A 14,584-nucleotide genomic window follows, 5' to 3' on the forward strand; every position below is an offset into this window, starting at 1 on the left:
TTTTCTCAAATTTTTCTCCTTGTTTTCTTCTGTCTTCCTCCACAGCACTGTATAAAAACTGAAGCATGTTGTACAATTGCATTAGCACCATGAAACAAGGTGTCTACACAAGTGCATACCAGTGGTGGATGCTGGTCTTTCAAGGAGGGGGGAAGCTCAATTTCAAGATCGCTGATTTGCTCATTTTGCTGTCAATCAAAAAGGGATTCAGCCTCAGACAGATCATCCGAATCATCATGCAGAAGCTGAGCGTCCGATGGGCGGGACAAAGCCCAGCATTTTTGCTTCGCTATTGAACTCACTGTTTAAAGCACTGTGAAGCTGCGGGAATGAGTGAGAGGAAAGCCGCGTCGTTACCAGCGATAAGAAGCTGATTCTGAACAAAAGTGCGTTGTAGCGCATATTTAGTCAATGACATGAACACACAACAGTATATATTTGATCACTTATCTTTTGACATTTTAGGGGAAGCTGAGCTTCCCTTGCAGTCTTAGAGCGATCGCCACTGCTACATACAGTCGTGAATTATTTAAAGAATGAAGTCAAAGATTTGCTTCAAGGATGAGGATTTGTTTTTCTACCCTTAAGCAGATCTGTCAGCTGTACATCAATGATGGCAATCTCTTGATCTGCTATATCAGGAAGGTGCTCTGTTGCATTATGATCTGATGACTGTGGAGGCCATTGAAGTACTGGGTACTCTTTGTCATGTTCAAGAAACTAGTTTGAGCAGATTGTTGTTTAAATGGGGCTTGATCTGTTCTAAGGAGGCCAAAGTGTGCCCAATACCGTTACACCACCACCAACAACAACCAGAATCGTTGATACAAGGCAGGAGGGTGCATGCTTTTATGTTGTTTATGCCAAATTGTGACACTGTCATCGGAATGCCACAGCTGAAATCCAGACTCATCAGTTCAGGCAACATCTCTGGACATTGCAGACTCAGGAGTGGCACCTGGTGTGGTCTTTTGTTACTGGAGCCCTTCTGCTTAAAGGTTCAACATTTTGCACGTTATTTTTTTTTATTTCTGCCTACCTCAGTTGTAATTTGCTAATTTTAGCTCTGGTTGCCTTTCTATTACCTTTGACATCATCAAAACATTTTTCAACCACACAACTACAATGATCAGTGGATATTTTGTCTATTTTGGATCGTTCTCTGTGAGCCTGAGGGATTGTTTTCCTAAATTCTCAGACCAGCCACTTAAATTCCCTTTTTTTCCATGTTGATGCTCAGTTTGTATTTTACCAAGTTGTCTTCACCACATTTAGATATCTAAATGAATGGATTTGTGATTGGATGATTTGCTGTTTGTGGAAACAAGCAATAGAATAGGTGTCCCTAATAACGTAGCCAGTGTGTGCACAACCAAGATTTATATATAACTGTTATTCTACCTCATTAACTGCCAGTGCATAGTTGAGGTTTAGTAAAGCTGGAACGCTACTCTTTGCTTTTTTGTGTGGACATTTGGTGGACTGTCTTCCACATTACTGATCACTGATTAAAGTTCTAAAAGACACTTTGCTCTCTGACACTGTCAATGTTGACAATAGAGTAAGAACCAAAATCCCGCGAGCAATGAAGACAGACACGGGTGCAACTAGGGTATATTACTTTTAATCAATTCAGCTAGCTACAAAATGTCCACCACTGCACACACTGACAGGATACAGAGAGGGAGTCTTTACTATTACATGCATTGAGGACATCAATCTCACAGTTGAACCTATTGTGTCATTCAGGTTGAGGGATTTTATTCACCTTACTGTAACTACGGAACATTTTGGCGATTTGGTGTGCATAGCTCTAAAGTACAGAAGCATAGAAATAAAGAAAAGAAAACTTGGTATTTTATTTGTTTAGTTTTAGAGTTTAGTTATTGTCATTCAGTAATACCAGTATTTTACCAATAACAAACCACATGGGGAGAATAAACTTACAGATACAGTCTTATAAAAGTAAGGTCTCTCAGAAATATGTGTCTTTGCTTTACATTGCAAACTTTTATTTTTTTTTCAGAGCATCCAAAACCTATGATACAGTATACAGCCAGTCCTCCTCTTTCATCACATGATAAACATCTTCATCAATGAACTGCATAATTGTTTAGAAAACAGGTCATTTTTTTTTGCAACACAACCCCAAAGTCCTCATATTTTTTCACCTTTAGCTCACCTTTTTTGATCCCCTTTGCATTTATTGTACAACGAGATGGTCACAGTCGGTAAATATATCGAGACAGAAAGAGTGGCACTATTGCAAACTTGCAGGAGTATGGAACGAACAACTGTGTCCTAATACTGAGCATGCGTTTTGTCAATTTGCTACTGCCATGTTATCGTTTTTTATATATATTTTTCAGACAGGTTTTATTTATGAGACTAAAATCTACCATTTGTCATGCAGAGAACGCACAATTCACATCACTTGGAATGCAATGTCTAATACAGCTACAGAGAGTCTAGTTGCACATTGTCTAAACAGTAACTCAGTATGATTGCAATTAAGGAAAATGTGTCAGCGACTGCCTTTTTTGATTGTAAGTGCTCTTTGCAATCCCTTTCAGCTGTACCACTGCATGGTTACCATCATCATCATCATCATTACAGGTGTCTTTTGTAATTGCTCCTCTCCCTTTGTTGTTGTGACAACACCGAATAAGGAGCATGACAATAGCCTAAATGGAATGACACGGCTTACAAAGACAATACTGAGATACTGAAAAAGAAAAGAAGAAAACAAACAGCTTGTTTAGCATTCCTGTTATATACTTGTCATCCAGAGCAGTGTACTTTATTTTATATATATATATATATATATATATATATATATATATATATATACATATATATATATATATATATATACATATATATATATATATATATATATATATATATGTGTTTGTATGTAGCGAGATAGAGAGAGAAAGAGAATAAAAACTTCACAAGTGAGCTAGAGAGCCATCGAGTCAGCACTATATACAACCTTTGGAAAGAATGATATACGGAGTATAAGAAATCATCTTTTTACGAAGACAATCATCTTGAAAAAGCTCGACAGACGACACAGAACAACATTTAAATCGAGGAAGGGGAGGTGATATGTGCATGTGTGCAAACCTAGAAGGTCAATACCATGATAAAAGCATGTCAGCGCCAGTTGATGTGTGGCGCGGGACGCCAGGAAGATTGTGCTCTTGGTTCAGGGCGTTTAGCCACTACCCAGCATCTTTGTGGCGCGCTGGTTGGCCTCATCAATTCTAGTCTTGTTAGAATCAGCCTGGAACACAGGAGAAACGGATCAGTTTGATGTCATTGAAGGGTTTTCTCAAGTGTTTACACTTTTGAAAAATTTAATCCTATAGTTGTCATAAGGGGGGAGGAGTCAGGCGTTGACAGTAAAAAAAAAAAAAAAAATACAGTTACTTAAAAAGTAATGCTTTTGAAACTACAAAGGTTTGTCCTACATTTTAAAGTCCTTTTAATAAGATGCTAGAGAAAGTGTCAAGAGTGAACGGTGTTTTACATCACTTACATCACTAGTCAGCTGGTCACTGGTCAGTTATACTGTAGTTTAAAGTTTAAAGTCAGAAATCGAATCAGAATAAAGCTGTTTTAATATCAAAATATATATTTTAGACAATTTTTGTAGGTGTTGTTGCTCAAGGTTATACCAGAGAATCCCAGGTGGGCCTATGTCTACTCAGAGAAATGTGATTCTTTTATTAACTTCAAGTAGTATTTTAATGTGAACAGTGTGAAATCGTGATATTTTACGCACTATCTCATCAACCTAATTGGATTTGTTAACATACTGTGCATCCAGTCCCACATTTTAGGCTGGAACCAATTAGTTAAAGTTAGGAACGGTCAAGATTTCACCAATTCATGGTGTCGAATTCCTTCTTCCATAACCTGCATTTGCAAGATGAACTGACATAGTCATTAACTCTTTCTTAATTTGCCCTGTTTTAAACACTTCTGGGCAGGTGGAGACTGGGGCCAGCCGTGTCCTGGTAATGTGTGCAGAATTTAGTTTTTGCAAAGTTTTGCTGACAAATACAGGTCCTTCTCAAAATATTAGCATATTGTGATAAAGTTCATTATTTTCCATAATGTCATGATGAAAATTTAACATTCGTATATTTTAGATTTATTGCACTCTAACTGAAATATTTCAGGTCTTTTATTGTCTTAATACGGATGATTTTGGCATACAGTTCATGAAAACCCAAAATTCCTATCTCACAAAATTAGCATATCATTAAAAGGGTCTCTAAACGAGCTATGAACCTAATCATCTGAATCAACGAGTTAACTCTAAACACCTGCAAAAGATTCCTGAGGCCTTTAAAACTCCCAGCCTGGTTCATCACTCAAAACCCCAATCATGGGTAAGACTGCCGACCTGACTGCTGTCCAGAAGGCCACTATTGACACCCTCAAGCAAGAAGGTAAGACACAGAAAGAAATTTCTGAACGAATAGGCTGTTCCCAGAGTGCTGTATCAAGGCACCTCAGTGGGAAGTCTGTGGGAAGGAAAAAGTGTGGCAGAAAACGCTGCACAACGAGAAGAGGTGACCGGACCCTGAGGAAGATTGTGGAGAAGGGCCAATTCCAGACCTTGGGGGACCTGCGGAAGCAGTGGACTGAGTCTGGAGTAGAAACATCCAGAGCCACCGTGCACAGGCGTGTGCAGAAAATGGGCTACAGGTGCCGCATTCCCCAGGTTGAGCCACTTTTGAACCAGAAACAGTGGCAGAAGCGCCTGACCTGGGCTACAGAGAAGCAGCACTGGACTGTTGCTCAGTGGTCCAAAGTACTTTTTTCGGATGAAAGCAAATTCTGCATGTCATTCGGAAATCAAGGTGCCAGAGGCTGGAGGAAGACTGGGGAGAAGGAAATGCCAAAATGCCAGAAGTCCAGTGTCAAGTACCCACAGTCAGTGATGGTCTGGGGTGCCGTGTCAGCTGCTGGTGTTGGTCCACTGTGTTTTATCAAGGGCAGGGTCAATGCAGCTAGCTATCAGGAGATTTTGGAGCACTTCATGCTTCCATCTGCTGAAAAGCTTTATGGAGATGAAGATTTCATTTTTCAGCACGACCTGGCACCTGCTCACAGTGCCAAAACCACTGGTAAATGGTTTACTGACCATGGTATCACTGTGCTCAATTGGCCTGCCAACTCTCCTGACCTGAACCCCATGGAGAATCTGTGGGATATTGTGAAGAGAACGTTGAGAGACTCAAGACCCAACACTCTGGATGAGCTAAAGGCCGCTATCGAAGCATCCTGGGCCTCCATAAGACCTCAGCAGTGCCACAGGCTGATTGCCTCCATGCCACGCCGCATTGAAGCAGTCATTTCTGCAAAAGGATTCCCGGCCAAGTATTGAGTGCATAACTGTACATGATTATTTGAAGGTTAATGTTTTTTGTATTAAAAACAGTTTTCTTTTATTGGTCGGATGAAATATGCTTATTTTGTGAGATAGAAATTTTAGGTTTTCATGAGCTGTATGCCACAATCATCCGTATTAAGACAATAAAAGACCTGAAATATTTCAGTTAGTGTGCAATGAATCTAAAATATATGAATGTTAAATTTCATCATGACATTGTGGAAAATAATTAACTTTATCACAATATGCTAATATTTTGAGAAGGACCTGTACATGAACATTCCTGGAAAAGAAAATGGCGACATACACAATATGAGCAACATCCCATTTTTAATGTATAGGGTTTAATACAATTTTGCAGGTTTTCCCACTTGCAATGCCATATGAAAGTGGCTGGAACCCCTGAAGTCAATGATTTGGAGGGATTAGTGGATACATTTGGCAATATACTATACACTGCTCAACAATCACAGTGGTCTTTTCTGCATTCATGCGCAAGGGCAAATGAGTTTTGCCAGGATCACATAACCAACACTATACCATCCAGAAGCCTGATGCTATAAACAGTATGAATGGGTATTTTTGTCTTTTATCCATTTGTTCTGTTTGTCCAACCACAATCCATGTTTTGGCAGTGTGACAGTTCACCCTGGATCCTTCTGTGCCAAGCCTTTTGGAAAACCGTAGCACAGTAAAGTTTTAGGTGACAAATATTTACATGTGATTTTCCTGAGATAAGAAGAAATATATTCCTGTATTAAAAGTAAAAGAAAACTGTTATTCCATAATAATGCCTTAATTTTATCATGATCATGAGAAATCAAAAATGCTTTACAATACACAATTAAATTGAATAGAAGAAGAGTAGAATCTTTTATTTCAAAACTATATTCATCATGTGACCGTGAAAAGAAACACTTATTTATGGAGTAACTATCTTATTTTTGTGAGAAATACCATTTATTTTTTATAAAATCCCTTAATCCATGGGATTCTTTCACATACTGATGAATAATGATTACTGATGCAGTTTTGACTGAAGTGTAGGAAATTACAGGTATTCGCACCCTTTATAAAGTGTAATTTTACCAAATTCCTTTAAGCTTCTTAACAAAAAAAATTCTTAAATACTCTGCAATAAAATCAAAGTAAACATTTGCTTTTTTATGTGTATTTGTATAAAATGTGGAACTGTGGCTCAGGTCAATCAAGCTTTCCATCACAGGATGTACCTTCTCCATGATCCTGTCGATCTGGCGGTTCTGCGTGTCGATCTCATTGCCCATGTCCAAGGCCATGTGCCGCAGGTTACCAATGATGCCACCGACCTGCTCCAGGTTCTCATCCATCTCATTTTCCCGAGCATCGTCTGTTACCCTGAACACAAGAAAGTTAGATTTAAATACCGGGCAGCATGTGTTAAAGAGCAGGTCATAGCCAGCACCATCTGGAACAACCTCAGCCATCTTTTACCCTTGATGCTATGAGGAACTGAGGTTGACCTCAGACCTGGAATCTGAACAGGTCAGTTTTAAATTCTTTTTGCTATAGAAGCTGTGCAAGAATGGATGGCTGGGTTGGTGGATGGGTATCTTAAAGAAATGCAGCATATTAATTGTGTGGAGAGCCTCATTCAGTGTTGCCAGTTGTGGGTGGCTTTAATCATACTCTTATCTGAGCAGAAGTTCATTCTGCTAAAACAAAGTAAGGCTCACTTGAAGCTAAACAATGACATTAATTTCAAAACAGAGAACATCAATTCTTCATTGTTAATGGCTTCTTAAATAGTAGAATCTTGGCTAAAAGCCAAGATATAAACCATTTCTACAACAGCAAAAACAGTTAAGACTAAAAGCAGTTTAATCAGAAAATAAACAAACTCGGTCTCAGCTGTTCACCACAAGGCTTCAACACACACATTCCCAAAAAATACATTTTGTCGCACTCCACCTAAGTTATTATCAATCCCATTTGAAAAACATATAATTAACATAATGATTGTTTAGATAGAGTATGTCAATTCTCAGAAAAAGTCTGTTTTTTTTGCACATGTTATTTTGAGCTAAAACTTCACAAAACCCCTTTGGGCTTTGCTAAAATTCAGAATATAAATCTTGGTTTGCCCTCGAGACACATTGGAAACAAAAACCCTTCCAGACCAAATAAGGGGTATCACTGGTTACTATTGCCAGACACCTGTTCATACATCCAATGTATCTTTAATGAGGAAAAAATAAAGTCTCGTTAGAGTTGTCTGTGATAACATTGCTTTTTTAGGTCATCTACTCTGTTTCTGTTGGATTAACTAAGCAGCAAAAATATAGATAAGTAATAAAAACTTAGATATTGGCTTGATTTATCAATGGCTTTTTAATAACGTAACCAGGCCCTTTGGAAAAGGATGATTAAGACATGTTAATATAAAACTAGTGAGTATGTATCTTGCATGTGGCATGTATATACTGTATATTCCCATTTACTCTAATTACCTAATATAAAATCCACTGCAATCAATTGCCTTTAGAGGTAACCTAATTAGGCACTGGTGGTGTGATCTTTTAATGAACCTAAGTGCAAATCTTCCTGGACAGCGACTAAACAACAGGGCTATGAAACTATCATTTATCCAGATAGAAAAAACACACATAAAGAAAAAATCAAAGCAGCAAGGAAAAAAACTTATTAACTAGCTAAGCCAAACTGTTGCTGGTTCTGCATTTAAGGGTTTTATCTCCAAAATGTAGCTTTTGCAGAAGTGTTTCATTGGGACATAAGAGAAAGTACTTTCTGCCTTCTCCTTTACAGTTAAATTCCATTATTTCCTTTATTGCAGAGTTTGACTTTGTTTCATTGCATCAGTTTCACATCGCATCAGTTTCATCGCTGGTTGGAATGTGGCGTTTAAAACCATAATCTCAACTTGGCAAAGCCCCACTGCATTTTGAGGTCCTAAGCTGTATGTATTTAGTTCCAGGAGGTATGTCTTGGCTGGCAATCATGACACATGATGTAAACACTTAACTTTTAGTTGCATTTAACAGCATCACAAGAAATCCCTAAACGGATTTATTGATATTTTGCTGTAACCACACGTTGTAATTTTCCATATACATTTCACTCTATCCATAAACTTTTAAATATATTAATATGATATGCAATTAAACATATTAATGCTCTTATTGTGCAGATAGCCCCCTTGAGGTTTTAAAGTTTACTTACATTAAAAAAACTCTCAAATTGTGATTTTTTTTATTTATTGAACAAAAGATCGGGAAGTTACAAATTACAATAATTCTTAGACTTGTTAATAAAATTTTCAAATATTTCTAATTTAATTAAATTAATTTGAATTTATCATGTGTTTTTTCCTATTATTTTTGTTATTTAGATAAGGCAGGCGGCATCAGAAATATTCTTTTCTCCCTTTCACAGTTATATCGCACAGTTAGATGACATTTTTTCACATTACTACCACAAACATCAATGTATCCTATTAGAATTTTTTATGACAGACCAACAGAATGCAGTGGTTTTGATATTCTTAATATATAAAATCTAATCAGTGTAGTGTAGATATATTTATATATAGCATTCAGGCAAACTGAGTCAGTGCTTTGAAGAAGCACTGTTTGCTGCAGGTACAGCTTTAAGTCTTACCGGGTTTGTCTCTACCAGATTTGCACATCTTGAGATTGGACTTTTTGTCCATTCTTCCTTGCCAAAAAGCTCAATCTTAATCTGATTGGATGGAGATCATCTGTGAACATGACATTATCAAGTCTTGCTACAGATTGTCATTTGGATTCATGTCTGAGCTTTGACTGGGCCATTTTAACACATATGCTGTATGTTGAGGGCTGTTCTCCTGCTGGAAGTGGACCTGCCCCAGTCTGGAAGCTCTTTGCAACCACTAACAGGTTTTCCTCCAGGATTTCCACGTGTTGCATCCAACCCTAACTGTTTTCCCATCAGTTAGTGAAGAGAAGCATGATGATGCCATAACCATGTTTTCTGTTTGGCTGTTATGTTCAGGGTGATGTGCTGTGTTAGTTAACCGTCAAATTAGAGCGTTTTATATGTAAACCAAAAGGGTTAATTTTTGTTTCATCTGACCAGCTCGTCTTCCTCCATGCATTCCTGAGTTCCTTGGATAGATTGTGTCAAACTACAAATGTGTCTTCTTATGGCTTTCTTGTAGCAGTAGATTCTTCTTGCCACTCTTCCATAACGGCCAGATTTGTGGAGTGCATGACTAATAGTTGTCCCTGTCAATAGACAGGGATTAAACTTTGCCAAAGACCTGTTGTGACACCTTACTAATTAGGTGACATCTAAAGAGAAGCACTGGATTTTATTTAGTGGTATAAGATTAAAGGAGGCTGGACACAACGACACACAACCCTTCAATGGGTCTGACTACCTTTACAAGCCGCTGTACTCACTGTAATTATATTTGCCCCATGGATAAATAGACATTATATTTTTCCAGTATGCTAATAAATGATCTTCAGCCTGTCATTTAGTTCAGCTTTGCTTTAGGTGATTTAAACATGAACTTTAACTTTACCTGCGGATGAAGCCTCCACTGATAGCCATCTGTTCACGTTCATCAACCACGCGAGCGGGCTGGCTGGCCACAACCCCGTCCTGGTTGTTCCCCCAGGCCTTGCTGGCTCCACTCTTCATTCTGAATGCCGGCAGCAATGGGAAAGAGCAAGGAGAGACAGTCTGTCAGCAGTTTGACAGAACCAGTCATCAGCCTCAACCAGCTGGCTTCTTATTACTGATAATCTACGGAGAAAAGCCTTGGGTTTGAGGTGCTGCAGCATCACACTGATATTTATCTCCATGTAAGCATAAAGGTGTTAACTGGTTTCATGCATCCAGCACAGAAATAAATGGAAGGGACTAGACTAAATCAAGCAAAGCATAGCAGGCATGGACTGGGTTTAGTGGGTACAAGCTCATTCTGTTGTAAGACAGTATCACTGTTATATTTTGTAGTTATGTAACATATGATACAGACTAAGGAAATCACAGTATACTAAAAAGAGTGCATTTTACTAGCTTCTACATTTGTTCTGTCTTTCTTTCCATAATAACAATCCCAACCCTCTCCCAAACAGAGAAGACACAAGGCTTCTGCAGACACACAACACAGAGGAACAGGACTGGGACTTTCTTAGGAGGGACGACGATCAGTGCTGAGAACAAACTGCTCAAAACAACAAGAATATACAGAGCAAAACAAAAAAAAACTGGCAGGTCAGTAGAAAATAACAGCGTTTCTTAGATCTTGTGGAAAAATCACCCCTTCCTCCCTATCCCCCAACCTTGGCTTTAATATTTCATATATCATCACTTCCCTTCCAGGTTCAGAGTTGAGGGAAATCTGTGATTCTTGGCAGCAGAGAGTCCGCTAGGTGAAATGAGAAGGAGTTGGACAGAAAAAGATCCCTCAGGTGAGGATTAGAACAGCCTGTGTCCAGAGCAGAAAATATCCTGACAAATACAGCTGAGCTAACATCACGCTGCTCAGCTTTGTAAATATCACCTCACAGGGTATGCTCAGATTGTCTGATTCAATAGGATCAGGTTTGGCCACAAAGGCATAGAGGCCAGGGTGATTAATTTTGATTATTATTATTATATTATTTTTTTAATGCACTAGTTATGTGAGAGCCTATCAACATAATCCTTGGGAAATAGTCCCACATCACTTATTTTTTTTAATCTATTCAGCATAATTTTATTAGTGGTTTACGCCTAACACAACTTTAGCTGGCGAGTTTTGTCGACTTCTATGTGGATAGCTTCTTGATGTATCAGCGATGCTGATGGGTCAGCCTCCTACACAGTTATTATTAATAGAAATAGACTGAGGCAAGGCTTGGCTTAGCTCCCTGTTCCTGCTGACACACAACAATGTGCTAAGCACATCAGACAAGTCCAAATCCTTTTCCTTGTTTCTTTTTTCTATACTTTCCATTTCTTTTTTTTCTTTGTTCTTTGATAAAATGTGTCATGTGCATCTCCTCATATCCCTTTTCTTCTCAGTTTACTTCTGTGTTGTTGGATACAATGCACATTGATAATGTAAACATACCAAAAACATAATAGACTGTCTTTTTCATTACAGTTAAAAACATAGCCAGGGCTGCTTGTTAATGTTTTGGTCCAACAAAACCCTGTTTGCTTTACCTGAAGGAAAGTAGAATTTATTTAAACGTCCGAATAGTCTGTCGGAAAATGTTTTCAAGTACCTTAATTGTAAGAATCAGCCGATTTGGTGTGTTAGCACATGCTTAATTAACCCTTGAAAGGTCAGGTTTCAATCAAAGATTATAAACAGATTTTAATTGAGTTGCAGAATTGAACTATAATGTTTAAACTGGAGAAATAATCAGTAGAAAGTCTTTTTTGTTATGAGGCCGAATCTTCTCTTTTGCTTGTTTTATTGTTAAAAAGAAGTAACATACATGTCCCTTTGCCTGATAATATGACTGCAACAAATCATCGTAGCACTGGGAAATCATTCATCAAAGATGGTTTGTTGAGGATTTCCTAGTATCATTTGACAGTTTCTTTATTGCCCCCTAGATGAAATTGTTAGTTCTGACAACTGAGAAGTCTTGAATCTTTACTAACACGGTCACTGTGAGAATACTGGCTAACCGTTAGCGGTGCTATATTAGCATTTGGTGTGTAGCTTCTAATCAATGCTAGACTAAAGTTTACTTTTTGTAAAGGAACCAAAACTGCATTTGATCATCTCTAGTTCAAAATGTAAATGATTGTTTTTCCATTTCTGTTAACACAGCTACATGACTGCGATTTAATTACAATCTATGTGCACGCGACACTAGAAACGTGGAAATAGTGTGATTCCCCTGCCACAATACTAGGAGGGAGTATGTTCTGTGTCAAATGCATCTCTGATGATTAAGGTAACGAGGTAAAAAATGACACATTTGTTGGAGAACTGTTGCTGTGTTCAAGAGTGAGCAGCACAAACAGTACTATGCAATCCCTCATTGTTATTGTTAATATCGTCTTCTTCTGCGGGTTTTAAACGGTTCAGCATCAGTTGTACTGTGCGTTTGTACAATTATTAAACTGCTCATGTGCCAAGGCTTCCCTACACAGAAAGATTCAGTTTTTCCTGTCTACACGAAAATGGAGACTGGGCTGATTTAAAAACTGTACACTGGAATCCGTTTTCAAATTGTGCCGTTTTCAGAGTGTTGTATAGACAAACAGTAGAAACACAACAAACTTGTTTTGACCAAAGAACCTTGTCGTGCACACAGGGCTTTAGGCTTATCAAACCTGAACTGGATATTTCTACACTGAACAGTTTCTTGAAACTCAGTTTAACATTAGCAAAACATCTATTCTATTCATGAAGACACAAAAGATGAGCTTTTTCACTTCTGTTTTCACATTTGGACCACCAAAGATCATGACAATAATGAAAACCACATTAGGAAAAGTTACTTGATTGTTTTACACTGATTATTTGAAAAACGGTTTGTGATTTGTGAAAACCAAAAACAGGATTTTTGTCCTCTACCCGCATTGCCGTGAATTTGACATCATGTCTCACCTTGTTAACTGAAGGGATAGTTACACCTCTCATTTTTGCCTTTAATTAGGTTTGCTGTCATTTAAGTAAAATAATCTGATTAGATGCTTTGAGTCCTGGAAACCCAATGGTGAAACTAAACTTATTCTCCCTTATTCATTCTTTGATTAAGCTGTCCACCAGACACTGGCATACAGACTGCCAGAATTTGAAGGCATTAAGCACCTAGAAGCCTGCAGTCAGCCTCAGGCAGCAGGTTAAATGGATTAAATATATACAACCAGTGTCAGAGCTGCAGAAATCCAACAAAATGTTTTTTTTTTTTTTTATCTAAACAACACTCCATTTGCGCAGTCAGTTTGAGTCAACGTCCCAGCAGGCTGCCATGCCACTTTCTGATATGGCTGACCTACATGTGAGCTAGCCGCCTGAGGGAGTAGGGGCTTTGCAAACAGTAATGTTTTGAAGCAGGCAGTGCAGGATAGAGGCTAATTTAGCACAGTGCCCCACAGGAGAGGTGGCACTGCAGAGAAACTGCAGCAGCTCCAAGGGTTGGATCACTGCATGAAGCCACTGAAAGACAAGGAAACCAGAGACATGATGTAGCTATTTACATGTCAACCTGACTTTAGATTAACACTTGCAGAGACACCACCGATTCATTTTATTTTTGGCTTTGAATGTGTCGTGCTGTTGCATTTTTCTTGTTGTGCAGCTTTCACTGCATTTGACCGTTTCTAATGCAGCTATATCCTTTCTTTTTCATTTTAAAAATATTCTTTTCTTTCTATTCCCATAAAGGACAGAGCTTGCTAAACATATTTTTCCTTAAACCCCCAAATGTTATAGGTACAGTTATTACAAGTACAAAATATGGAAGGTTTATCTTTCATAGGGTTTTGATATTAAACACAATTTATTATGCCAAAATACAACAGACATTATGACTATTTTAGTCTTTGGAAAATAAAGCAATTTAAAACTCTGCCATTTCGTCCCTATTCATTTGAAAGCCTGACTGTCAAGCTGTTGAGCTGCTACAACTAAAATCAAATAAAACATAAAAAATATTTATTAATTTTGATTATCAGCCACCATCATCGTCAGAACCTTCAGTATCATTACGTGTAAAATTGTTATGAGTTGTATTATAAAGCATGCATGAGCATTCCCAGGGTCATGCTCGCCAGTCATTCCATGTCATTGGCACTCAGTGGTCAGGGAGGAGCAGGGTGTTCATGGGGAGGGAGGGGGGGATCTCGTTCCCTGCAAAAAGGATCTACTGGATGTTAGAGCAGTGTAGTGGAAGAGATCATGCAGATGAGGAGAAGTGTCAAACAGTCCTGGACCAGGCTGCCCAAATGCATTTTGGGACCAAGATCAAAACATTTTCCAGCTTGAATCAATACAGAATAAACATCTGAGTGCCAAGATGCTTTGGGAGCCTCAGCCCTGCTCTTTGTTTAAATCTCATTAGTTTTTCTCATTAGTTTTAGAGCTGGTAAGGCCAACAGATACAGTGATATCTTTTAAAAGTCCCTTCTTCCCACCACAGTTGTAAATACTGGAAAAATAAAATTTTGCTCAGA

The 14,584-nt window shown here is 38.3% G+C and overlaps 1 protein-coding gene across 2 annotated transcripts in view; it reads right to left on the reverse strand.

The window, feature by feature from the left end:
• Positions 1–2,884: 2,884 nt before the first annotated feature.
• The window catches only part of snap25a (synaptosome associated protein 25a), a 50,005-nt gene continuing 38,305 nt past the window's right edge, over positions 2,885–14,584 (reverse strand). For both annotated transcript variants that reach the window (XM_047387988.1, XM_047387989.1), the window contains exons 6-8: positions 9,978–10,097; positions 6,643–6,787; positions 2,885–3,289 (exon numbers count right to left, since the gene is read on the reverse strand). In XM_047387988.1, the coding sequence (XP_047243944.1) occupies positions 3,221–3,289; positions 6,643–6,787; positions 9,978–10,097 (334 nt within the window). In that variant the 3' untranslated portion in view covers positions 2,885–3,220. The remainder of the gene's footprint in view (positions 3,290–6,642; positions 6,788–9,977; positions 10,098–14,584) is intronic.

Source organism: Girardinichthys multiradiatus, chromosome 15 (genome assembly GCF_021462225.1).
Source record: "Girardinichthys multiradiatus isolate DD_20200921_A chromosome 15, DD_fGirMul_XY1, whole genome shotgun sequence".
Taxonomy (NCBI): Eukaryota; Metazoa; Chordata; class Actinopteri; order Cyprinodontiformes; family Goodeidae; genus Girardinichthys; species Girardinichthys multiradiatus.